This window comes from Oryctolagus cuniculus, chromosome 10 (assembly GCF_964237555.1).
Source record: "Oryctolagus cuniculus chromosome 10, mOryCun1.1, whole genome shotgun sequence".
Classification (NCBI taxonomy): domain Eukaryota; kingdom Metazoa; phylum Chordata; class Mammalia; order Lagomorpha; family Leporidae; genus Oryctolagus; species Oryctolagus cuniculus.
The window spans coordinates 45,530,673-45,558,373 of record NC_091441.1 but is presented as its reverse complement, the minus strand read 5'-3'; the positions used below and the strand labels follow the sequence as shown (position 1 = coordinate 45,558,373).

The 27,701-nt window shown below is 41.4% G+C and overlaps 1 protein-coding gene across 7 annotated transcripts in view; it reads left to right on the top strand.

The window, feature by feature from the left end:
* Positions 1–1,359: 1,359 nt before the first annotated feature.
* RNF138 (ring finger protein 138) overlaps positions 1,360–27,701 on the top strand; it is an 80,762-nt gene continuing 54,420 nt past the window's right edge. For 2 of the 7 annotated variants that reach the window (XM_070050352.1, XM_070050351.1), the window contains exons 1-4: positions 1,361–1,705; positions 2,140–2,329; positions 20,968–21,133; positions 23,243–23,358. In XM_070050352.1, coding sequence (XP_069906453.1) covers positions 2,220–2,329; positions 20,968–21,133; positions 23,243–23,358 — 392 coding nt within the window. In that variant the 5' untranslated portion in view covers positions 1,361–1,705; positions 2,140–2,219. Of the gene's footprint in view, positions 1,706–2,139; positions 2,330–2,426; positions 3,019–4,495; positions 4,692–20,967; positions 21,134–23,242; positions 23,359–27,701 lie in introns of those variants that run through there. The other 5 variants (XM_002713491.5, XM_002713490.5, XM_051852044.2 and 2 more) reach the window with 5 other exon arrangements.

The window sequence follows — 27,701 nt, the reverse complement described above, 5'->3', positions numbered from 1 at the left end:
TTTCTCTGTTAAGTCCATGTAATTCCAAACATTCCACTGCTATTCTCTTTCTAGTTACTGCTAATGCAAAATTTAATGCTTTGGCAAATACTAATTTTTTTAAAGATTTACTTTTCTGACAGGTGGAAGTGGTGGAGGAAAGAAGGAGGTCCCCAAATGGCTGCAACAGTCAGGGCTGGGCCAAAGCCAGGATCCTGGAAGTCTCTCTGGGTTTCTCTCATGGGTAACAGGGGCCCAAGTACTTGGAGCATCTTCCACTGCTTTCCTAGGTGCATTAGAATCAGGCTAGACTCAAACCAGAGCTCCAATATGGGATGGCAGCATTGCAAGGGGCAGCTTAATTGGCTTTGTCACAACCCAGGCCCCAAATACTGTTTTTTGTTCTCTCATTTTGACAGCGATCCAAGAGTGTAAACTAGCTGACAGCAAAATTCATGACGTTTGGAAAACACTTAATATATAGTGCTGTCAAAAGACAAAGAGCACAACAAATTTAAAGATCTTAATTGGTTTTTATTTTAGGTTCTAGGATTAGGCAACAGCTATCCCATAAAATAGAATTATGTGTTCTGATGAGTTGAGCAGAGTTTGGCCTTACACACAAGGAAAGGGCTCATGAAAGCAGAAACGGAACGAAAAACAGAACTGGTCATTTCAAAGTTGCTTGTTTAGGGATCTGGCTGCCATCACTCTACTGGCTCGTCCAAGTTCATATAAAAAACTCAGGCTTGGTGCTGTGGAACTTCAGCATGAGTTACTCCATTCTGGTTCCATCTGTTAGGTCTAGTGAAGGAGTTCAGCCCAAACTAACGACATCCTATACATTAATAGTGCCAAGGCAACATGAGCAAGGAAGGCAGAATTGAATTAACTCCAACCTTAAAGGACTAACATTTAACCTTTAGTGACGAACCTTGATGAGACGGCCTAGGTTCATGCTTCTACATTTTTTTTCTTCAAAGCTATCAAAAACCAAAACCAAAACCAAACCAAAACAAAACAAAAACCCGCAAGCCTCGCAAAATCCAAAAGGACGGGTGGAAGACCGTATCCGCGAATGTGACTAGTCGGCATAGTGCGTGGCACTGTTTAATTTAAAACTTTCTCAAAGGAACTTACTTTTAATCCCTCTCCGCAATATTACTTGTTTGGTACCACATCTTGACAGGATCAAAAGATTCTGGCAAGGGCGAAGCCCCAATCTTTAACACTGGGAAAAATTTCAGCAAAAACTCCTGAAAAACCCAGCCTATCTGACAGGAACGGTCAAAGTCCAGCCCTGGCTACCGAGCGGCTGAAGCCGGCGCGCAGCAGGAACGCCGGCGCTCGGCTCGTGACGTCACAACTTGCTACGCGACGGTTGCTAGGCAGCACGCGTGCACCTCGGTCCCCGCCTCTCCCTGTTCCCGGGCCCTGCGCCCGCGGTCCTGCCGCGTTGGGCGACCCGCGGGGCAGGGTGCGGACAGCGCGATGCCGCGGGAAAGCTGCTGGCGGGGGCGTTGGGATCCCGGAGCACCATGAGCCTCAGGTTCCTCGCCGTTCCGGGCTGATGAGCATTGCGCACGCTGCCTCCATTTACCTACAGGTCTCGGATGCGAGGGCGGCAGCGGCCGGTCCAGACGCGGGAAGACCACACGGGGCTACGTGTTTACCCACCCGCGACGGAGAAGCGGTTCCATCCACAGCGGCGCTCTGGGATTCCTAAGTGAGGGTCGCGCCCTAAGGCGGCGTGGTGACTGCGCGGGGGCCCTACGAGGCGGGGCGGGAGGAGGAGGTGGAGGAGGATCGCGGGGCTGAGGCGGGAGGGAGCCGCCTCCGCGCGCGGGGAAGCGGAACCGCTGAGAGGAGGAAGGTCGCGAGCGGCGCCGGAGCCCGGGTGTGGAGCCGCAGCCCAGCCCGCGAGCTCGGAGGCAGCTGAAAGGAACCGGTCCTTGGCTGGTGCCCAGCTCCCTGCGAAGCGACGGCGAAGCCGACCTCTCCGGCCACGCCCTTTGTGGGAGGAGCTCTGGGAGAACCCGCCCCGCAGCGGCGCGTGCGGCTCCGGCGTCTGTGCGTTTCGCCCCGCCCTCCGGGCGCCGCCCCCTTCCTGGCGTGAGCCGCTTCCTGACGTGATTCCCCTCCCCCTCCGGGTTCGCGCAGGGTGTCGGGCCCGGGGCCGCCACCGCCACCTCGGCCTCTGCTGCTGCCCCCGCCGCCGCCTTGTTTCCCCATCTCCTGTCATGGCCGAGGAGCTTTCCGCGGCCACGTCTTACACCGAAGATGATTTCTACTGTCCCGTGTGTCAGGAGGTTCTCAAGACGCCGGTGCGGACCACGGCCTGTCAGCACGTGTGAGTAGATGCCCCCTCCCCCGCGCGGACCTGGGTGGTCGTTTAGGCCCCGCATCCGGCCCTGGACCCTCAGATGCGGCGTGGCGGGAGCCGAGCCCGTCGCGGCCTGCTTGGGGGGTGGGGGGGACCCGTTCTCCGCCCATCGTCGCTCTGGTCACCCCCTCCGCCAGGCTCGGAGCCCGCTGCCCGGGCCTGGGCTCCTCTGCCCGAGCGCCTAGTACCCGGGCTTATCTCATTTCCGTGCCTCCGGGGCAGGGGCCAGCCGCGGGCCTCTCGCTGAGGTAGTCCTCGGGCCCTGGAGGCCCCTCCAGCCTCCGCCGGGCCCGGGAGCAATTGACGGGAACTTGGAGCCTTTTTGTTTCCTAGCAACCCAGGCGCAGGCTAAGGTGTCGAGTGTCAAAACCGGCCAGTGGCCTACCCTCCCACCTGCCCTGTGTCTTAAACTTTTTGCTTCTTTCAGAGCCTTGGTTCATCATCCCTTCTTGATCCAGCAGCGCTTATCTAACTCTGATCCTGCTGCACGGATCGCGCTCCAAGGGCTTGGCTTCGCTTAAAATTGAGTGTATGTTAGAATGGTCTAGAATGAGTTTTATTCTCTCCTGTGTTGGCACCGGTAGGATTTCCGGGTATTGAAGTGATAGTTGCCCTTTGTTTTACCCTTCTGCTTATTGGTTACTGCAAGGCTGGAGGTGAGTTCTGTTAGGAGGAATGGGCTGACCCGTGGCACTAACTGTAGGGGAGTGAAGGAACTGGGTGCTTGTAATTTTGTAGACTTGCTGAAGTGCCAGAGTTAGAGGGAGCCCTTCCTGAGAAGGCAGATAGGACTTGTGACTAACCTGGCGGATGAGTGCCCTGGTAACTTTGTAAGCAAACATACCAAGGCCCAGGGTCCACTTCAGACTTAAAAAAAAAGAATTTCTGGCAGGGGTGGGCTGGAAATCTTTATTTTAAAAAATATACCCAGGCTTCAATGTTCTCATGCTTGAAAACAGTTGAGGAGAATTGAGCCCATTCTTAAATGTATTTCTATTTTTTTCTTGGAGAGGTGGGGTTCCAAGAGTTTGTGGAGCATGAATTGACTTTTGTGTTCCTCATCACAAATGTCATTGCTACAGTTTTTTTTCCTCTTAATCTTAAGTGCACTGTCTGCTTTATTCCTGAACTGTATTGGTTGTACGAGCCAAGAATATGTGGCTTTTTCAGGTTAGAAATTATGTCAGTTGTGTGTTTGCTCTATTGGAAGATGAATTAGTCCAAGATGTCTAGGAAAGAATATTTAAATATTCTACGTACTGTGCTGGCAGTGAGTGGAAAGGTGGGAGGAAGGCAGGACAAGATGAGGAGTTAGTGTAGCTACTAATAGTATGTATATGTGACAGGTTTGTTTCTGGACAGAATCATTTTGGTTATCCTTTGGATCACTGACCTCACAGAACTTACTGTAATTTTTAGCTCCCCTCAAAATTCCATGCAGATTGCACTAGTCCACTTCCCTTGTGGGGTAGTTTATTTAAATCAAGAACTATAATTTGACTTGACCTCAGAAGTATGGAAAAAGAGAGTGCAGATTGGTTTTTAATTCAGGGCCTTTCTCAGATCAACTCAGTGAGTTTAGATGTCACCAAGTGGCCTCCCATTCCCACTCCTCTGTATAGTAGTTACTTTGTAGTTCTGGCTGGAGAATGATCTAAATAAGTAAAGGGAGGAAAATACTTTATTTGAAGGGGGTGGTATTAGAATAAGGTCTTGATTGGCTGGAAGAAGTTTGATGGAGAGAATCTTTGTTTTAAAAAGATTTATTTAGTTATTTGAAAGGCAGAAAGAGAATACCTTCCATCTGCAGTTTCAGTCCCTAAGCTCCCACAACAGCTGGACATGGGCCACATAAGAGCCAGGAACTTAGGAACTCTATCTGGGTCTCCCGTGTAGGTGGCAGCTACTTGATGGCAGTACTTGAGCCATCATCTGCTGCCTCCCAGGTGCATTATCAGGAAACTGGATCAATAGTGGAGGTGGGACTTGATCCCAGGCACTCTAGTTTGGGATGTTGGCATCCAAGTGGCTGTCTCACTTGCTGTGCCATAACACCTGCTCCAATTAAAAAAATTATGATTTATTTGAAAGGCAGAGAAATATTAATTCATTTATATGTTTCCCATCCCCTAGTTTACTCCTTAAGTGCTACCACTGCCAGGGCTGGGCCAGCCTGAAGCCAGGAGCCCAAAATTCATCCTGGATGTGCCAAGTGGATGACAGGGATTTAAGTACTTGAGCCATCACCTGCTGCCTCCCAGTGTTCATTAGCAGGAAGCTGAATGGGGCATGGAACTGAAATTCAGACCCAGGCACTCTGATAAAGAATGTGGGTATCTTAACTGCTGTGCCAAATGCATGTACCAAGAATCATTTTTTCAAGTAATAGAGTGTATTGTGTCATTTGCCTTTTTCTGTTTCATGAAGGAGAGGTCTGTACCTTTAAACAACTTTATATTTAGCTAAACAATCAATTTCTAGTTCAAAAATGGAGAGGAGCAAGGTGAGACTTTGAATCATTGCAGGTCGGTTTGAAAGTAAGTTTCCAGGGATCAGTGCTATGCCTCAGTAGGTTAAGCTGTTGCCTGCAGTGCCAGTTTGAGTCCTGACTGCTCCACTTCCGATGCAGCTCCCGGCTAATGCTCCTGAGAAAGCACTGAAGATGGCCTAAGTCCTTGGGCCCCTGTACCTACATGGGAGACTTGGATGAAGCTCTGGGCTCCAGCCTGGCCCAGCCCCAGCTGTTGTGGCCATTTGGGGAGTGAACCAGCGGATAGAAGATCTCTCTCTTTGTGTCTCTTGCTGTCTCTCTGTAACTCTATAAATAAATAGGTTTTCATTGAACGCTGGATAACAGGAAAAGGTTTGCCTACTGATTATTCAAGTCAAAGGAGCAAGTTCATTGTCATTAATTAACAACTTTATCTAAATATAAATTCCCATTTAATCCCTATTCATTCCTTCCAAAAGCCATTGTTGACTGCTCTGTTTGCATAGTATGGGGAATGCAAAGTGTTCTTTCCCTAGAGACTGTTAATAGTCTAATGGAGAAGACCTCTAAATGAGCAATGATTGATGTGGAGGCAGTATAGCAAGAAAATTTTTTGTGAGCATTGGGAGGTCAGAGATCTAAATCACCCGTGAGTATAGGGACAGTTTCTTGGATGAAGTAACACTTGAGATTAAAATTTGTACATAGGGGTTGTTGGGAAATACCCTGTTTAGGTTTGCATGGTATGAGAGGCAAGGAACACGGTACTGAGTATGACTCTGGCCTTCAACAAAGTTTGTCTGGAGCCAGAGAATGAGTGTACTGGAGATGTAGCTTAGAGATACTGGTAGGAACTTACTGTGTAAGACGATTGGAATGTTTTTCTGAAAACCATAGAGACCTATTAAATAATTTTTGGCAGAGAAGCAGCATGGTCACATTTCAATTTTACAAAGTTTACTTGAGTGGCAGAGCTCAGTTTGGTATTGGTAAGAGTAGTGAAGAGGCTGGCGACACATTGATGTGTCAGGGAGAGAAGTGATTCGAACCTGAACTAATGTAACGATAGTGGAAATGGAGAAATGGTTTCTGCTCTTTGAAGGAAATTGTATAGAAATTTGGTGATTCTATGTCGAATGGTTAAAAGTATGAGGGAATTTTTAAAGTTTGTGGAAAAATAGAATTAAAAGTTGTTTCTTTTGATGAAAAAATTGAAATCCCTGCAGTTTTTTCATAATACCCTTTTTCCATAAACCTTTCAAAGTACTGTGTGTGTAGTGAAAGGCAGATCTGGAATTCATGGAGCTAAAGCTGTGCATGTGCATGTTGTCCCCTTAGGATGTGTATAAATTGACAGATGAAAGATGGACCAGATAGAGCAAAGTACTTGGAGAATACAGATTTAAATATTAAGTAGAGAAAAGCGGAGTCTGAGAAAGAACGGACTGAAGAATAGAAAGAAAACCAGAATAGAGCATGCCAGTGGAAACTGAGAATTTTAAGAAAATAGCAATATTAGATGCATATGAGTAATCAGATATATTTTGAAAAACATAATAACATTAAAGTTGAACAGATATTCAAAATAAAGTCTTAGAAGAAAGTACAGAGTGGCACAGTAGTAAGGTCTATATCTCTTTTGGTGATAATAATTGGTTCACTTCTCAAATGTCTGTAGCCTCCTGGTCTGGGCCAGACCAAAGCCAGGATCTGGGAACTCTTTCTGGGTCCCCCAACATGTAGGGCAGGGACCTAATTGCTTTTTTTTTTTTTTTCTAAAAAAAGATTTTATTTGAAAGGCAGTGTTACAGAGAGGCAGAGAGAGAGAGAGAGAGAGAGATCGATCGATCGATCGATCTTCCATCTGCTGGTTCACTTCCCAGATGACCACAACAGTCGGAGCTGCCCCAATCTGAAGCCAGGAGTCAGGAGCTTCTTCCAGGTCTCCCATGCAAGTGCAGGGGCCCAAGGCCTTGGGCCATCTTCTACTGCTTTCCCAGGCCATAACAGAGAGCTGGATTGGAAGTGGAGCAGCTGGGACTTGAACCGGCCCCCATATGGGATGCCAGTACTGCAGGCGGCAGCTTTACCCGCTGCACCACAGTGCCAACCCCACGACCTAACTACTTTGACATCACCTATCGCCTCCTAGTGTGTGCATTATCAAGAAGCTGGAATCCATAGTTGAACCAGGACTTGAACATAGGCATTCTGCTCTGAGACTCAGGCCTCTCAAGTGGTGACTTAACTGCTGTGCCAAATGCCTACCCCCAAACTTCTTGAAATACCGTTATAGTTACTTATAAAACGGCATCACTTAAAAAAAAACTATGGTATTTAAAATATGTAATAGGAGGTTGACATAATTTTAAGTCCTGAACACTAATTAAAATCTCTGATTATTTGCCTTTTTTTAAAAAAAAGGCTTATTTATTTATTTGAAAGTCAGAGTTAACACATAGAGAGAAAGAGAGGCAGAGAGAGGGAGAGGTCTTGCATACATTGGTTCATTCACCAGTTGGCTGCAGCATCCGGAGCTGCGCTGATCCAAAGACAGGAGCCAGGAGCTTCTTCTGCATCTCGCATGCAGGTGCAGGGGAGGGGCCCACAGACTTGGGCCATCTTCTACTGCTTCCCCAGGCCATAGCAGAGAGGTGGATTGGAAATGGAACAGCCAGGTTCGAACCAGCACCCACATGAGATGCCGGCACTGCAGGCAGCAGCTTTACCCACTATGTCACAGCGCTGTCCCCGATTATTTGCTTTTAAAGATTTTTGGGGAATGGTTTTGATTACAGACTAAAATATATATGGAAATATATGGTGCCAGATTTTTAATTTATCTGATGTAAATCAGCAGCACGATGGGTGAGAATGTTGTTTTTCTCTCCATATCTGTTGATGTTTTTTTTTTTTTCTTGGGTAAAAAAACTAAGAACAGAAATTCACCTGGCATCTGCTGGTTTGAAATTGAGAGAAATTTAAAGATGATCTTTTAAGTTGTTTTAGGGTATTATGCTATGTTAAAGATGCAAACTCCTTTGATATGTTGAAATAGTTTTAATAATTCTTTGCACTTTTTTCCTTTCCTTTTCTCCTTTCTTGTGACATAAGCTATCTAGCAAGTTCATATAGTTTTTTGTTTTGTTTTGTTTTGTCTTTTTAAAGATTTATTTAATTTATTTGAAAGAAAGAGTTCTGAGAGAGGTAGAGACAGAGGGAGAGGTCTTCTATCTGCTGGTTCACTCTCCAGATAGCCACAATGGTCAGAGCTGCGCTGATCCAAAGCCAGGAGCTTCTTTTGGGTCTCCCACGCAGGTGCAGGGGCCCGAGGCCTTGGGCCATTTTTTACTGCTTTCCCAGGCCATAGCAGAGAGCGGGACTGGAAGAGGAGCAGCTGGGACTAGAACCGGCATGGGCGCCAGCGCTTCAGGCCAGGGCGTTAACCCGCTGCACCATAGCGCTGGCCCCAAGTTCATGTAGTTTAACCCAAAGTGAGATGAGGATAAACCTTTTTATGTTTAAAGAAAAATGTTTGATGAAGAATGGGATGGGAGAGGGAGTGGGAGATGGGGTGGTTGCAGGTGGGAGGGAGATTATGGGGAGACAAGCTGCTATAATCCAGAAGTTGTACTTTTGAAATTTATATTTATTAAGTAAAAGTTAAAAAAAAAAAAAGAATGCTTGGTGGTACAGAGGAAGGAACAGTAAAACTGGAGATAAAAGAACTGAATAACTTGATTGTATACCTCTTACTACAGTTTATAATTATAACATTATTTAGAATTAGGTGATTTTGAAATCGGACAAGACCTCCTAAAATTTATACTGAAATGGGGCCCCTTAAAGTTCCCTAGAAATGCTATCTGGGGTGCCACATGTGCTACTGGAATTTGGGGTGCCTTACGATTTCACCACAGGCTTATTACTAAATCCCCGATATTAATAAGCCCAAGAGGGTTCTTGCCTAATATTTAGAGAAGAATTCTAAATACCAGCACAGATAAACAAGGCAGCATGGTATGTTTTAAGCTTTGATTGAGAAAGATGCATAGGAGAGTGAGAGCTTTATTTAGTAGAGAGAGAGGGGTGAATAGGAGTTCATACCGAGTACCAGGAACCAGCCATGTGGAAGAGCATCTAGGCCTGTATCTGGGACAGGAAGCCTAGAGCACATGGCCTGAAGGCCATGCGCCCTGGAGGCGCGGGGCTACAGCAAGCCCCCTCCTGACAAGAGGCCAGGGAAGAAAGCCACCTGGGCCACACCGTGTTCGCCGGCTTTTAAGCCACTTCCAAAGGGGAGTGGTTAATTAACCTGATTGGCTGGTGGGCACCCAGGTGTGGCCAGGTAGGGGAATGAGGCCACTCAGGGGCGTGGCAAAGGCATCAGGTAGGGGCATAAGGTCACACAGGAGCGTGGCAAAGGCATGGTCTTCCAGTTCACAAATTAACAATTTTAACCTGTATGCCTGCTTACTTCAATTTTACCAACTATGAGTATCTGGTTAGATTATAAGCTTTAAAGGCTGCAACCCATATTCACATTAACCTTAATTAATGTGAACCTTAATTAATATGAACCTTCTATACACACTTAGTGTTTTATTGGGCAAAGGAATGATGGGTTTGTGTTGAGAGACCACAGCTTACTAACTATATTACTTGGTCAAATCATTTAACCTTATTCTGTCTGTTTTCTTATACATAAAACAGGTGTAGAAATTTCATAGAGTAATTGCATTTGCAAGGATGAAGAGATGTTTTTATGTTTGTGCTTAATAATAATGATCTTGTATTTATGTTTTATAATTTTCAAAACTATATATAAAATTATTGTGTAATAACTATAGCTTCTAAAATAAAAAGATCATTATTGTAAATAAAAAGGAATCTATTTCAAGTTTTTGGTCTAGGTATTTAATGCTTAAGGAATCATGAATATTAAGACCTCAAGTGTATGCCAATACTGCAGTTAGTACAGAACCCTGTTTTGAGGTGCAACCTGTTACCATCAGTCAAAACACATTTTCTGTTCATTTTCTTCTATTTATAAACTTAATGTCTTTTCCTTCTTAAAATTAAGCCCTTATGCACTGTGGCCATATTGCAGTTTGAGATGAGATAGCAAAATGAGCACAAATTTCCCTTCTTTGCAGTTTCACAGATAGAAGAGTCCTTCTTACCAGATCTTAATAACTTCAGAATACACACTTTTTCTTGTTTAATGCTTTCACCTTTTTTTTTTTTTTAAGATTTATTTATTTATTTGAAAGAGTTACAATGAGAGAGGAAAGAGATTTCCATCCACTGAATCACTCCGAAATGGTGGCAACCACTTGGGCTGGGCCAGGTGGAAGCCTGAAGCTTCTTCTGGGTCTCCGATATGGGTGCAGGTACCCAAGGACTTGGGCCATCCTCTGCTGCTTTCCCAGGCGCATTAGCAGGGAGCTAGATTAGAAATGGAACAGCTAGACCTTGAACCAGTGGTCATATGGGATGTCTGTTCTGTAGGCCGTGGCTTAACCTGCTGCACTACAGCGCTGGCCCTTTTTTGTTAAGATTTTTTCTTTATTTGAAAGAGTTACAGAGAGGGAGAGAGAGAGATTGATAAATTGATCAATCTTTGTCTTTTGGTTCACTCCCCAAATGGCTGCAACAGCCAAGTCTGGGCCAGGCTGAAACCAGTAGCTTTATCTGGGTTTCCCACTTGGATGGCAGGTATCCAAGCACTTGGGCCATTCTTTGCTGTTTTCCCAAGCCATTAGAAGGGAGCAGGATTGAGGGACACGAACCAGCATCTATGTGAGATGCTAGCATTGCAGGTGGTGGGTTAACCTGCCTTGCCACAACTCTGGCCCCTAAAAGCTTTCACCTTTTGACTTAAAGGAAGCACTTTACAACTTCTCTTGCCTTATCTAAATCACCAGGTTCAGTAGTCTTGTGCTTTGGTGCCATTGTTAAAATAAAGCAAACACTGCAATACTCAGCTGATCTGATAACCAAGATGGCTGCTAGGTGATTAATGGGCAGGTATATATTGCGTGTATACACTAGACAAAAAATGACGCAAGTCTTAGGTGCAATAAAGTGGGAAAGTGTGATTTCACCATGTTACTTAAAAGTGGCATGCAATTTAAAACTTATGAATTGTTTGTTTCTGGAATTTTCCAGAATTGGGTCCATATTCTTGGACCAAAATTGACCATGGGTAACTAGAACTGGAAAACAAAACCATGGATGAGGGAACTATGAATTTTTCCTTTTATGGGATGTGCATTTCATATTGTTTCTCTGTGTAACTCTGTATTGTGAATATTTTCTATTTAAAAAAAAAGTTTTGCTGTTTTGTGTTTTACATTATACCATGTATGTTTCCTAGGGCTGCTGTGACAAATTACCATAAACTTGGTAGCATAAAACAATAGAAATTTATTTTCTCACATTTACAGAGACTGTAAGTCTGCAGTCATTGTCACTAGGCCAAATCTAGGTGTTGTCAGGGCCACGTTCCCTCCTGAGACCCACGAAGCCATATTACTCAGATTTCTCCCTTGTGCTTACAGGGGTTTTCTGTGTCTGTCAAATCTCCTTGTGCCTCTCACTTAGAAAGACACTTATGATTACATTTAGTTCCCATTTGAATAATTCCCACCAAATCCTCTCATCTCAAAATCCTTAATTTAATAGACCTATGTAAGCTACTATTCACTTTTATGAGAGTAGAAAGTGCATGTATTTTTAATGGCCATTGAGTTTACTGCAATCTGTGCTTTGTTTTTAGTTAATTTTTAAGATGGGAAGCTTATTAAGGTTTGTTTGCGTATATAGTCCAATTGCTCCATTGGCATTTATTTAAAAGTCTTTCCTCCATTAATTTGATTTTTACACGTTTTTTTTTTTTTACTTTTAAGCTATATTCTTACCAGCTGAGAACCTTCCTTAATAATTTTTAGCATCTTTTTAATAAAGGCCTATAATGCAGTCATTTTTATTTTTTTTATTTTATTTTTTTAAAGAATTATTTTATTTATTTGAAAGAAAGAGTTACAGAGGGAGGTATAGCCAGAGAGAGAGAGAGAGGTCTTCTATTCCACTGGTTCACTCCTCAAATGACCACAACGGCCAGAGCTGAGCTGATCTGAAGCCGGGAGCCAGGAGCTTCTTCTAGGTCTCCCATGCAGGTGCAGGGGCCCAAGGACTTGGGGCATCTTCTACTGCTTTCCCAGGCCATAGCAGAGAGCTGGATTGGAAAAAGAGCAGCCGGGTCTCAAACTGGCACCAATAGGGGATGCTGGTGCTGCAGGCTGGGGCTTTAACCCACTGCCCCACAGCGCCAGCCCTTGCAATCATCTTTAGAGACTTTACAATTAGCTTTATATTTGTTGTTTTCTTTCAGCTAGAATCTTCCTTAATGACATTATATTAATTATGCAGTTCTAAGTTAATTTTAGGCCTGATAGTTTTTTAAATGAATGATTTTCATTGTAGTTTTGATAGTACTGGTCCATAGTAATGCAATTAATAATTTTGATAACTTCTGGTCTATAGTGATGCAATTAATATTTGAAGAGTTGGGGCCCGTGCTGTGGCATAGCAGGTAAAACCACCGCCTGCAGCGCCAGCATCCCGTAGGGCACTGGTTTGAGTCGAGGCTGCTCCCCTTCCAATCAAGCTCTCTGCTGTGGCCTGGGAAAGCAGTAGAAGATGGCCCAAGGCCTTGGGCCCCTGCACCTGTGTGGGAGACCCGGAAGAAGCTCCCGGCTCCTGGCTTCAGATCAGTGTAGCTCTGGCCGTTGTGGCCAATTGGGGAGTAAACCAGTGGACGGAAGACCTTTCTCTCTCTCTCTCTCTCTCTGTCTCTGCCTCTCCTCTCTCTGTGTAACTCTTTCAAATAAATAAATAAATCTTTTAAAAAATATTTAAAGAGTTTTATTTTTCAAATAATTTATCATACATAATTTTGGATGTCAATTTAGTATTTTCTAACAAGAATTTTGTCACTGAAAGTGATTTTTCTATCTTTTTGCCTTTGAAGTGGTTTTTTTTTTTTTTTTTAATTTGTTCGAAGCTAGCATTGTGGCACAGTGAGTTTTGCTACTGCCTGTGACACCAGCGTCCCATGTGAGTGCTGGTTAGAATCCTATCTGCTCCACTTAGGATCCAGCATCTCTGTTTAGGTACCTGGGAAAGCAGCAGAGGATGGCCCAAGTTCTTGGGCCCCTGCCACTACATGGGAGACCCAAATGAGGCGCCTGGTTCCTGGCTCCAGGCTTTGGCCTGGCCCAGTGCTGGCTGTTGCAGCCATTTGGGGAGTGAACAAGTAGATGGAAAATCTCTCTCAGTCTCTCCCTCTCTCTGTAATTCTGCCTTTCAAATAAATAAATAAACCTTAAAAACAAAAAAGAATAATTTTATTTGAACGGCAGAGTGACATAGAGAGAGACAGATCTTCCATCCCCTATTTCATTACCAAAATGCCTGCAATGTCCAGGATTAGGCACACAGAAGCTGGGAGCTAGGAACTCAATCCAGGTCTCCCACAAGGTGGGAACCCAACTAATTGAATCATCATTTGCTGTCTCCAAGGGTGCACATTAGCAGGGAACTGGAATTGGATTGGAGCCGGAACTCAAACCTAGGCACTCTGATACCAGGATGTGGTCTACAGTCTAGCATCTCCCCCTCCCCAGAAGATTGATTTGTTGATTTGAAAATCAGAGTGACAGAGAGAGAGAGAGATCTGTTTGTTGGTTTGCTCCTCAAATGCCCGCTGGGGCTGGGCAGAAGCCAGTAACCAGAACTCCATCTAAACCTTGCATGTTGGGGATCCATGTACTGGAGCCATTATATGCTGCCTTCCCAAGCACATTAGCAGTAAGCTGAGTAGCTGGGACTCAAACCAGCCTCTGTTATATAATGCAGGTGTCCCAAGTAATAGCTTAATTCACTCAGCCGTAATGCCCACCCCAGAACCTGGTATCTTAACCACTAGGCCAAACACCTCCCTCTAGCACTTTTTTTTTTTTAAAGCCTACTCTATAATCCTTCTCTTGTATCTTATTTAAGACTTTTACATGTCTACTTGTAAGTAAGATTTATGAATTTATACACCTTTTTTCCTGGCTTGCCTTGTAAGTTTTGAATCTCTTTACCACAAATTGAACTGTTGAGATTTGTGCTATATTTGGATAATACTCATTTTGTAACAGTCAACACTATACTTGAAGTTTTGAAAAGTGAATTAGTAGTGAATTATTCAGAAACACTAAATTTTCTGATTTTTTTCTCATTTGTAAAAAATTATTTACTTTTCATTTATTTATTTATTTGAAAGTAAGAGTTACACAGAGAGAGGAGAGATAGAGAGAGAGAGAGGTCTTCCATCTGATGGTTCACTCCCCAGTTGGCTACAGCGGCTAAAGCTGTGCCAATTCAAAGCCAGGAGCTAGGAGCTTCTTCTGGGTCTCCCATGTGGGTGCAGGAGCCCAAGGGCTTGGGCCATCTTCTGCTTTCCCAGGCCATAGCAGAGCGCTGGATGGGAAGTGGAGCAGTCGGATCTTGAACCTGTGCCCATATGGGATGTGGGCACTTCAGGCCAAGGTGTTAATTAACCCACTGTACCACAGCACTGGCCCCAATGATTAACTTTTTAAAATGAAAACAATTACCTTTTATGGGGGATTTGTTGAAATAATACTTGGTAGATTTTCATAATTAATATTATGATTACAGCTCCAATTTCCTTCCTGGTCTAAGCACTCTGTGTCATTTTAAAAGTATATTGTGGTGCCATTGCTGTGGCATAGAGGGTTAAGCCAGGACCTGCAGCACTAGCATCCCATATGGGCACTGGTTCAGTTGCTGGCCGCTCCACTTTTCATGCAGCTGCCTGCTAATATGCCTGGGAAAGCAACATCTGTACCCATGTGGTAGACTTGGAAGAAGCTCCTGACTTTGACCTGGCTCAGCCCTAGTTATTGGAGCCATTTCTGGAGTGAAATAAATCTTTTTTAAAGTATTGTTTTAAATTATAAAAGCAGTATTAAATTTTAAAAAAAATTCAAACTAGAAGAAGAGTGGATTTCCCTTTATTTCTATTTCTCTTGTCAGAGGTATAACCCATGTTAAGACACTGGTTGATGTTCTTTTTCTGATTCATTTACAAACATATACATAATTTAAAAAAATATAAATATGGTTATATAACACAAATAACATGACATGGTATTTTTTCATTCAACAAAATATTGTAGTTTATAAGGAATGTACATCTCTTAATTTCGTATCTTCCTTTTTTTCTTTTATGTGACTTTTTCTTTTGAAAAATTTACTATAGGAAAGAACATGGATTAGAGAAATTGACTTCTGTGTTTTTATCACCCAGAATTAATGATCAAAATTTTTATATTTTAATTGCTAGTCAATAATATATATGCATGATTCAAAAATCACAAAGTGTCACTCCCTATATCCTTACTGTACCCCAGATTACTTGGTATCTCATTATTGATTTCTTTTGTCTTTTCATTTTATACATGTATTCATATAAGCAGATATACTCCTAAATTGCTATCCTCTTTGTTTTACACAAATGGTAGCATACTATAAATTTCATAGTATTAATATTTTATTATATTTGCTTTAAATTCCCCCCACAAGGAATAAAAAACATTATCAGTAAGACCAATCTATATTTATGAATGATGTTTATTTAAGCTACCTTTGAACTTTTAAATGTGAATGCATCTATAACCAATATAGAGCTTGCTTTAAGTGTGTAACATTTGAGTGCTGTACACCAACCCATTTTTCTATAAACCCTGTGGTGTTTTTTTTTTTTTAAGATTTATTTATTTATTTGAAATATTTCAGAGTTACAGAGAGGAGAGGGAGGGAGAGAGAGGTCTTCCATCCACTGGTTCACTCCCCAAGTGGCCGCAACGGCCAGAGTTGCGCTGATCTGAAGCCAGGAGCCGGGAGCTTCTTCCAGGTCTCCCACACAGGTGCAGGGGCCCAAGGCTTTGGGCCATCTTCTACTGCTTTCCTACGCTATAGCAGAGAGCTGGATCAGAAGTGGAGTAGCTGGGTCTTGAACTGCGCCCATATGGGATGCTGGCACTGCAGGTGGTGGCTTTACCTGCTACGCCACAGCACCGGCCCCAGCCTGTGTTTTTTATTGGATAATTTTTTGTTGCATAGTGATTTTTAGAAATATATATGTGTATAATAACAGATCCTTTAATAGATATTTCAGAGAGTCTGTAAATGCTGACTTTTCTGTTTTTTCTTTTTCTTTTTTCTTACTTTCTTTCTTTTTTTTTTTTTTGACAGGCAGAGTGGACAGTGAGAGAGAGAGACAGAGAGAAAGGTCTTCCTTTGCTGTTGGTTCACCCTCCAATGGCCGGTGCGCTGCAGCCAGCACACCGCGCTGATCCGATGGCAGGAGCTAGGTGCTTTTCCTGGTCTCCCATGGGGTGCAGGGCCCAAGCACCTGGGCCATCCTCCACTGCACTCTTGGGCCACAGCAGAGGGCTGGCCTGGAAGAGGGGCAACCGGGACAGAATCCGGTGCCCCGACCGGGACTAGAACTGGTGTGCTGGTGCCGCAAGGCGGAGGATTAACCTATTGAGCAATGGCGCCGGCTCTGCTTTTTCAATAGCATTTGCTGGTAGAAAACTAATATCATACAAAATTTAATTCAAATAACATTACAAAGGAGAGAGACATTTCATATGGATAAAAGAAATAGCCATCATAACTTTATATAAAGGGGGATGGGTATTCGACACTTGTGTGCCATATTGTAGTGCTTAGGTTCTGTTTCTCACTCTGGCTCCCTATTCCAGCTTCCTGTCCATGCACACTTTGAGAGGCAGCAGTGATGGCTCAAGTAATTGCATGGTACTGGATTGAGCTCCTGGCTATGGCCAGGGTCAGTCCTGGCTGTTGCAGGCCTTTTAGGGAGTGAGCAGGCCGAAGCAGCTCTGGTCATTGCTCTGTCTCTTTGCCTCTTCAATAAGAAAGAAAGAAGGAATTTAAACTACATAGGTGAAAATTGACAAAATTGTAGGGGGAAATTAACAGAACCACAATCATTATGGTATATTTAAATTCACCTCTTGGGGGACGTGCTTTTCACTGGAGAATAGTAATAGAGAGGACCCTCAAAATAAGAATAGATTTGGATGTTCAACTACTAGACCACATTAATAGATCCAGGAGAGTAAGCATATTATCACTCTAGTGGATACCAGAGGTATTTGATAGACTTCAACCTTTTTATTATAAAACCATAACAAATTAGGAGTAGACTTTTATCCTAAGGTAGTATCCCTAAAACTATAGCAGATATACTGAGTAGTTAACTTTAGATGCTTTTCTGATCAAGAGCTAGATAAAGATGTCAGGATCAGTCCTAACATTCAACGTTATGTTTTTAGATTTTAGGCAGTTTGGTGAGAAAAGAGGAAATAAGATATACAGAAATGGAAAAAAAAAGATAAAATTGTCATTTGTGGATAAAAATATATGTATAAAATTGAAGGGAAATAATTGACTATTAAAATAAGAGTATTATAGAATTTCTTAATGCAAGAAAAGACTGTCGCTCCCCGTCTTCGTGGAGGAACGACACAGGACCCTGCGCTGTTCTTTTGTCTGCTCGGCCCTCCCCGGGTTTGCTGCTGGTTCTTCCCGGGTTGGCTACCGACCCTTCCACCTCCATGGAAGGGCAGTTCCCCCTAGCCACTTTCCCCACTTCCGCGGGGGAGCGGCACACCGCCGGCCGGCTCTCTCGGGGGCTGCACAGGTGTTCCTTCAGATGGATGTTCCCCTTAGATGTTCCTGGTGCATGTTGTCTCTATGTTCCTGGTGCATGTTGTCTCTCTCCTCCTTTATAGTCCTCTTCCACCAATCCCAACTCTGCTACCCACACGCCGAGTACGCTGCTCTCCTCCAATCAGGAGCAGGATCAGCTCCTGGAGGTCATCACTCAAGTTGGCAAGAGGCAGCTGCGTAGAAGCTGTTTTCTCCTCTCCCAGCGCCATATTGTGGGAGAGCAGATGCATAGAATAAGTCTTAATTCCAGTAACTTAGTCTAGTCCGGGTTGCTCCCCACAAAGACAAAATCAATATTTGTAGGCCAACAATAATCAGATAAAAAATTTAAACAAAAATCCTCTTATAACACTTAACATAATAAAACCTAGAATCTAGAATAAGTCTAGTAAACAATGCAGATTTCTTAAAGAAAACTGTTAAATTTTATTGAAAAAAGATAAGAGAACTTAGTATGTGGATTTGTGACATATTCATGGATAGAAAGGTTCAATACAATTAAGATGTTGGTTTTCATAGGTAGTTTGTAAAACTGCAATTTTAGTAAAAGTCCCAATGTGATTTTTTGAGTAGAATTTGAAAATAGTCTTTTAGTCTTTTTTTTTTTTTTTTTAAGATTTTATGTATTTGTTTGCAAGGTAGAGTTGCAGACACAGACAGACAGAAAATTCTTCCATCCCTGGTTCACTCCCCAAGTGGCTGCAACTGCTGGAGCTGGGCCCATCCAAAGCCAGAAGCCAGGAGCTTCTTCCTGGTCTTTCTGGTGAGTGCAGGGGTCCTAGCACTTGGGCCATCTTCTGCTGTTTTCCCAGGCCATAGCAGAGAACTGGATCAGAAGATGAGCAACTGCTACTGAAACTGGCACCCATATGGAATGTTGCTACCACAGGTAGAGGTTTAGCCCATTACATCACAGTGCCGACCCTGAAAAATAGTCTTAAAAAATACTGAAGGAGCAGGCATCATGGTGCAGCAAGTGAAGCTACCACTTGATATGTTGACATCCCATATTGAAGTACCTGCAATTGAGCCCCACTTTAATCTCTGAGACAGCTTCCTGCTAATTTTTAGCCCAGGAGACAGCAGATGATGGCTCAAGTACTTCAGCCCCTGCCAACCACATGGGAGACTCAGATGGAGTTCCTGGTTCCCTGTCAGTTGTAGGCGTTTGGGGACTGAACCAGTGGAGAAAGATCTTTCTCTGTTGTTCTGCCTTTCAAATAAATTTTGTAAAAAGTTCTAATAAAGAGTTAATGAGATTTTTACTTAAACAAACTTAAAAATTATGGTTGTAGAATTTTGAATGTTTATAAAGTTGCTGTTAGTAAAATGGCGCCATCTTATATGTGGCACCATCTATGCCCCAGACGCCATCTTAGGTCCTGGCCCCCGTTGCCATGTTGCACAGTAGGCTTTGGTCCTAACCCTCACGGTCCAACCACTGGTGTCAGCTCCACCCCCAACCTAATGAGATTCACTACTCCTACTTCCCTCCCCACCCCTCCCCACCCCCCAACAAAGGGATATTAAGACCTGTTTCAGGACATGTGACTCTCTCTTTTCCTTTTTCACCTCCCCTCCTCTGGCCTGTCTTGCTTCCTCTACCTGACGATATGTTTGGTGTGTTTTGTGGCAGCATTACATTTACTAAAGCTCAAAATAGAAGCAGGTGTTGTGCAGTGAGTTAAGCCATTGCTTAGCTCAACTGCATTCCATGTCGCAGGGTTTGTGTTTGAGTCCTGCTTGCCCTTCTCATTGGGACGCAGCAGGTAATGGCTCTGATATTTGGGTCCCTACCACCTACATGGGAAATGTGGTTGGAGTTCCTGGCTCTAGGCTTCAGCCTGGCCCAGTCCCAACTGTTGTAGGCATTTAGGGGAGTGAACCAGTGGATAGGAGATGTAGGTGTATGTCTCTGCTTTGTAAATAGATTTTTAAAACATAGAAAAATAAAATAGGGTAATGCAAGTAGTTGGGGAAAACAAAGCTTGAAATAGCCCTAAGATTTTGGGATCCTCTCTCTTTAAGTACTTTGATATAGAATTGACATTTGAAAATTTAAATAGGCACTTTGTACATAATTATAGTGTACAATTTGATGTTTATAGTTTCTAGTTTGATAAGTGAAAACTGGTATCTTGGTCTTGTTTATTTGATATTACTTTGATTCCTGGTTATGGTAAATATTTTTAATGTTTTATGTTCTTAATTGGTAGTCACTTCTAATACTACTTTGATGACATTTGCTACTATTGATTGTACACTTTCCTGTCACAAATATTAAGATAAACATTTTACATGCACTACCTCCTGAGCCTGTGAACAACACAGTCAGTTGTAGATATTTTTAACGGGTGAGGAAACTGATATAGGAAAAAGTGACTTGTTCAGTGCTACACAGGAAACTCAGATTCTGTGATCTGTCCTTATACTATTATCTTTCAATTTATGTTAGTATGAATGAGGAATACTGATGCATTTGTTTTTATAGGGGATTGGATTAAATATGCTTATTCTAGATCTCTGTTGAAGATATCTGTGATCACCTGACTCTCTTAGAAGCCAAATGATCAAGTGTCATATTTGGTAGGGTTAGAGAAGAAATAAATATTTTGAATAGTTTGGTTCTAATTAGAGTGTTGGTTATCAGATATTTAGAGTTGGAAGTGTTCTTAATTGTTTCTCAAACTTTTATTTTCTTGCACACTGTTACAGAAATATTCATATTTCCTGAACAAATAAGTTTGGGTAAAATTTATGTTTTTCCTTAACAGAGAAACCTATTAAATGTATTATAGAACTTTCCAAATTAGTTTGTGTACTCTTTTTTGGTAGACTTAAACAGATTTTGTAGAACAGCATTTAATGTATATAGTTTGAGAAAAGTTAATTTGATCCATCCTCAAACTTTGTAAGGGGAGGATGGCGATACAATATATTTAGGAATATAGCTTCAGATAGCTACTAAATGGCAGAGCTGGATCAGATCCAGTTCTTCCTTTGAAGCATGCTTCCTCTGATAATGTTATATAATATTAATGTTTGTCTTTAATATACTGTGTTAAAAAGTTATAAAGCAGATTTGTGTGTTTTCTATTATATTCTCATCTAGTCCATTTATTTGTTTTATCCTCTATTAAATACATACATGTTCTTAAAATTTGGACTAGCCTAACTTATTTAGTGCAAATGCAAATCTGTAATTACCTGTGTTTAAAAATAGATGTAAAAAGCATAATTTTTTCTGTAATTAATGTGTCACAAACGTTTGGTTTAGTTTCTGTAGAAAGTGTTTCCTGACAGCAATGAGAGAAAGTGGAATACATTGTCCCCTGTGTCGTGGAAATGTGACTAGAAGAGAGAGAGCATGTCCTGAACGGGCCTTAGACCTTGAAAATATCATGAGGAAGTTTTCTGGTAGCTGCAGATGCTGTGCAAAACAGGTAGAGTAAATGTGACATAGCTTTTCTTTGAAAACCAAATTTCTACTCTGAAATTCCTGTTTGAATTTTATTGGTGGGTGACGCTTTGAACAGAAAGAAGTTATTTAGATTAGTTTAGAATTTAGGCCAATGGGCCGGTGCTGTGACTTACTTGGTTAATCTTCCACCTGTGGTGCCAGCATCCCATATGGGAACTGGGTTCTAGTCCCAGTTGCTCCTCTTCCAGTCCAGCTATCTGCTGTGGCCCGGGAGGGCAGTGGAGGATAGCCCAAGTGCTTGGACCCCTGCACCCACATGGGAGACCAGGAAGAAGCACCTGGCTCTTGACTTCGGATCAGCACAAAGCCGGCTGTGGCGGCCATTTGGGGAGTGAACCAACGGAAGGAAGACCTTTCTCTGTCTCTCTCTCACACTGTCTATAACTCTGCCAATCAAATAAATAAATTAAAAAAAAAAGAATTTAGGCCAAAAGTGCTGTGATTTACAAGTCTTACTAATTTATAAACTTACCGAGAACAGGGACTGAAAGGTAAAATCCTTGATTTTGCCTTAATTTTTGGCATGGTGTTTTTCTCAATCACTCATTGATTAATTATTGATTATTGATTAATTAAATGAGCATTAAACATTCTGGTCCACATTCTATTTTTTTTTTTTTTTTAGATTTTATTTATTTATTTGAGAGTTAGTTACAGACAGTGAGAGGGAGAGACAGAGAGAAAGGTCTTCTTTCTGTTGGTTCATTGCCTAAATGGCCAAAATAACTGGAGCTGTGCTGATCTGAAGGCAGGAGCCAGGCGCTTCTTCAGGGTCTCCCATGTGGGTGCAGAGGCCCAAGCACTTGGGCCATCTTCTGCTGCTTTCCCAGGCCATAGCAGAGAGCTGGACTGGAAGAAGAGCAGCTGGGACTAGAACCGGCACCCATATGGGATACTGGCACCACAGGCATAAGATTAACCTACTGCGCCATTGCGCCAGCCCCTTACATTCCATTCTTACATAGTTTTTCTGACAGTAAACTTTGACACTTTGTATCTTATTATTACAGCTTTGCATATGAAATATTAATTAGTTTAGCCAAATAGGTTTATGTAGCCAGAAAACTCTAGCTGCTCACTTTACTTAGTGTTTATCTAAGAAATCACAAAATATTTTTTAAAAATATTTTATTTATTTGAAAGGGTTACACAGAGAGAGGAATAGACAGAGAGAGATCGTTCATCCGCTAATTCATTCCCCAAATGGCCTTAACAGCCAGGGCTGCTTCTGGGTTTCCCACGTTGAGTGTCAGGGCCCCAAACACTTGGGCCATCCTCTGCTGCTTTCTCACTCACATTAGCAGGGAGCTGGATTGGAAATAGAGCAGCTGAGTCTCGAACCAGTGCCCATATGGGATTTTGGAATCATGGGCTGTGGCTTTACTCATTATGCCCAATGCTGACCCTGCAAAATAGTTGATGAAAGACTTAGTTTTAGGAAAATCCGATTCTAATCCAGATTTTATTGTTCTTTTGTTCGGTGAAATAGTGAGGGTTATTAGGCTTTGAATATATCTGTGTGTCTGGATTTATCAGACATTTTTCCTACCCCTTGCTAGAGTTCAGTGAGCAAAACCATTTGCTTTTTCATGCTTTCACACAGCTAGATCTGCTTTTCCATTTCTTTGAGGAAGGTGTTTAACTGATAGGGCAATGAAGTAAAGCTAGAAAATGTACTTGAGAGGTTTTGACTTTTTCCTGTGAGAAACGGAGTTATATTCCAATATTAACCTGGGAACTTATACTTCATTGGCATGAGTTAACCTCTTAGTACTGTTAATTTTTTTTTGTTTTGACTATCGGTAATATTACTTGAAGTGCAAAATTATTTGTTGTTATTTTTTGCTGTGAGTTTTTGGACATATAGGCTCTTCTCCATGGTCTCTGAAGCTAATAAACAAAAAATATTACCTGTTTTAACTCACACAGATAAAATCATTTGCTAATTTTTAAGAAAAACTTTTAAGGATATATTTAGTGATCTGGTTTTAATCTTTTTTCTTCTTGTTGACAGTATCTCAAATCTTGTAAATTTTAAGTTAAAAATCACATTTTGATCAATAATTTACAGATTAAATTCTATCGCATGAGACATCATTACAAATCTTGTAAGAAGTATCAGGATGAATATGGTGTTTCTTCTGTCATTCCAAACTTTCAGATTTCTCAAGATTCAGGAGGGAACAGGTAAGTAATATTTATTCCTAAAAATAAAAGTTTTATAATGGAAATGGAAATTATTTGGGAATTATGATAAATTTTTCTTTGTATTTAACTTGCTAAGTATCTTAACTACAGTATTGACATCCAAAGTTTGTTTGTCACATGTGTGATTGCATCTGGAAGATTGACTTCATGATATGCTTAAGTTTATGTTATTCAACGGTTTCTAAGAATCTACATTTCTTTGAATAAAAAACATTTCAGAGAGTAGAAAGCTGTTTCTTGGAACTGAAATGATTTGAAAACTAGAGAAAATTCTTTTCAGTCATTTATGTGAAAATTAGAATATTTGCTACATAGAAATAGAATTATTTGAATTTTTCTGATAATAAACTATCAAGTTAAAGTTTAGACTTGTTAATAGTTTTATGTTAGTCTCAACATTTTTAAACTACATTTTGACTTGATTTATGTCTTACTGTCTCAAATTTATGTACATAAAGCATTTTTATGAAGAATGTTTCACACAGAATGCATGTGTTGTTTGAAACATAGTGTGAAACAAATACCTAGTTACCCACTAACCAACCCACGTCAAGAAATAGAACTTTTTCAGAACTTTAGAAACCACTGCACATTTGAAGTTCGTGCTCCTAGAGGTGATCACTGACTGTCTTCTTATTTGGATTATTCATTCCATTGTTTTCCTTTATGTATTATCATCCCTATATCTATTCTAAACAATACATTGTTTAATTTTCAAAAACTCAACAATAAACGCACATAACCATATAGGGAAAGGCAATATTGTCATTATTATGGAAAGACTCCCTAGAGACAATATATCAAGCAAAGTCTCTAAGATTTTATTTTATTAGCTTTTCATTTACATGTTACTAATTTTCAGTAATTTAACCACCCTTAAGCACTCTATATTCATCGTACTGCATTAGGCTTTTCTCCTCCTCTTTGGTTGAAATTTTTAGTAATTTTCTCATTGCCTAGAGTGCAAAGTTATTTTTAGATTTTCATTTCACTTTACTATCATTGGATGAAATTCACTCATCTTGTGATTTTTTTAATCCCTTGAGTTCCTTCATATCTGTGCTTTCTTTATTATTGTGCTTCTGTTGTATTAAAATTATCCATCTTTTACCCAATAGATTGTTCTTAAATGTTGCCTTGTTTCAACATTGACCCTCCAGCTCCTATCAGACTTCCTGGTATATGTGACTTGTGCAATGACTGCTTATTAATTGACCAAGTTTTCTTTTCGGGAGACAGGCCTTCCTGTGTGTATTCTTTAGATATACTTGGTTATAGACATTATTTTTTAAAAAGATTTATTTATTTATATTTTTGAAAGTTAGAGTTACACAGAGAGAGAGAGGTCTTCCATCCAATGGTTCATTCCCCAATTGGACGCAACTGCCAGAGCTGTGCCAATCCGAAGCCAGGAGCTTCTTCCGGCTCTCCCATGTGGGTACAGGGGCCCATGGACTTGGGCCATCTTCTACTGCTATCCCAGGCCATAGCAGAGATCTGGATCGTAAGTGGAGCAGCGGGTCTTGAACCATGCCTATATGGGATGCCGGCACTTCAAGCCAGGGCTTTAACCCTCTGTGCCACAGTGCTGGGCCTGGTTATAGACACTATTGATGACTAATAATATCCCTTATCTGTGCTTTTCTTCTAGCCTGTTACCACTCACTTCCCTGGCTCAAGCATGTATTGTCTCTCACTTTAACAGCTATGGTAGTCTTTTAGTTGATAGTTTTACCGTATTCTGTCCCAAGTATTATAGTATTATTTAAGAAACAATTCTAATCTCTTTTTCACTGTCCCTGAACCTCCCTATTTATACCCTCCCAGTGACTCCCCATCAACCCATAGCACTGTTTCTCATCCTGGGTTCCATGAACCAACTTGATGGCTTTATGACACCCTCCACCCCCAGACTGCTAATTTGTGTGTGTGTGCATTGTTTACGAAAGAGGGTTCAAGATTTTCAAGGGTTTTATTAACTAAAATCTAGCAACTGACTTTTAAGACAAAACCCCTATCCCAGAGCTTTTTTGGTCTGGGCTTTTCCTCTCTTCAGCCTTTTTCCCTTCTTGGCCACTCATCAATATATCATGCCTTGGCTATATCCTTGCCTTTCTTAGAAGCAGTTTAACTTAGTACTTAAAAATGAAGCTTGGTGCCAGAGTGCCTGGAAATCCCAGCACTTATTAACTGTCTGACTTTGTCAAGAAACTGTGCCTTAGTTTTTGCATGTGTAGACCTTCTTTTTCTTTGAAGACTTAGACCCAGTTCTAACTATTCTATGAAGTATTTCCTGATGTCTAGAATTTCTTCTTGATGGAACTATTATTTGAGCCTCTTCTATACCCTTTTGTGCTTGTTCTGTACCCTCTTGTACTTTATTTTGTAAAGATTCATTTATTTGGAAGTAAGAGTTACAGAGAGAGAGGGAGAGAGGCAGAGAGCTCATCTGTTGGGTGGTACACTCTGCAGACGTCTACAATGGCCAGGGCTAGGCCAGTCTGAAGACAGTCAGGAGCTTCATTATGGATCTCCCATGTAGGTGGCAAGGGCCCAAGTACTTGGCCATCTTCCACTGCTTTTTCTCAGGCCAATAGCAAGGAGGTGGATTGGAAGTAGAACATCTAGGACTCGAACTGGCACTCATATGGGATGCTGGAGTCTCAACTGAGTCAAGTTGCCTTACCCACTATGCCACAACGCCAGCTCCCCTCTTGTTTTTTATTGGATTTATTTGTTTACTTATCTGTCATCTGTTTACCCAGAATGACCCTCTCAGTCATACTTATTTTTATATCCTATACAAATTTCTAATTGCAGTGGAAGAATTGAGTTGAGTATGTGAATTTTTAGTCAGTAAGGATATAGGTGAAGGAGGGGAAGTTTTTTAATAGTAGGAAGTATAAGATATACCAGAGTACAGTCAACATCTTGTCAGGAAATAGTATGCTCTAGGCAATTTGAGAATTTAGTAAAGGTACTATTTTTAAAAACTAGTGTATTGGATAAACTGTATGATGGATAAACTGTATGATGGAGTATAGGAAATTATAAGAAATGATGATGTACTGGGTCTACTGAAAACAGGGAAGGGGAAGGAATAACCAGAACTTGGAGAAAGCAAGCTGTATGGGGTGAGTGTTTGAACATACCAGTTAAGATGCCTTTATTTCACTTAGTGCCCGGATTTGAATCTCAGCTCCAGTTGCAGCTTCCTACTAATGTGAACTCTCAGAGGCAGCAGTGATGTCTCAGTATTTGGGCTCCTGCCACCATGTCTAGGTTGAGTTTCCAGCTCCTGGCTTCTGTCCCTGAGCTGTTGCAGGCCATTTGGGGAGTGAGCCAGTAGATGGGAACTCTCTCTGTCTCTCAAGTAAAAGAAAAAAACTGTATGGAGAGGACAGTTAAAGGATGCAGATAGTTAAAGAGTTTTACGGTGGTATGTGGGACGTAGTATCTTGTTTCTCCTTCAAAATTTCCTGCTGGGCTGATCTCATCTGGAAGACAGCAAGGGGACCTGTTGATGCAAGTTAGTCTCTCAGTACACAGAGTATGTTATAAAATGGAGGAGGGTAAATTCGGAGGAGTTAGATGATTAGCACATAAAGATTTTAGTTATATAATATAATATATATTACATCCTATATGCTGTTATATATATATGTTATATATATAGTATAATATCCTGTATACTGTTTCAGAGCTTCTAAGTTGTTAGTACAAAGAAGAAAACCTCCAATAACGACTGTTTTATACTGTAAACAAAATAGTTTCTATGAGAAACACAGCTATCCTCATACAAAAGAAATGACACTGAAAAGTGATTTGCTAATAGGTCTCCAGGAGAAGAAATAATTACAGGAAGCATAATTTCACATAATAAGTTACATAAGGCTGTACTTTAAAGATTTTCAGTGTAGACTATCATAATGCCTTATTGTAATTTATATGAAGCTTTTCTTCCAGGAGTTTTTCACAGTCTGGATTAGTATTCCTTTAATGTGACCCAACTTCTGTAGCAAAATAGGACAAGGGGTCACTTCAGGGTGGAGCCCAATTTTTTTTTAGAATATAGTTCACAGTATTCCTTAACTACAAATGGGGAATTTAAAGTCTGAATTCAGAGCATGGCTTTGGAAATTCTTAAGGTTGTATTCGCATGTTCCAGTCTCAATAGTTAGAGAGAGAGAGAGAGAAAGGAGAGAGGGAAGAGAAAATAAACATATCAATCATAATTAATTCAGTATATATTTCTTATACCTTTTAAAATGCTGTGGGAACACCCTGCATGTTATTGAATAAACAGTAATGCAGATATTTTA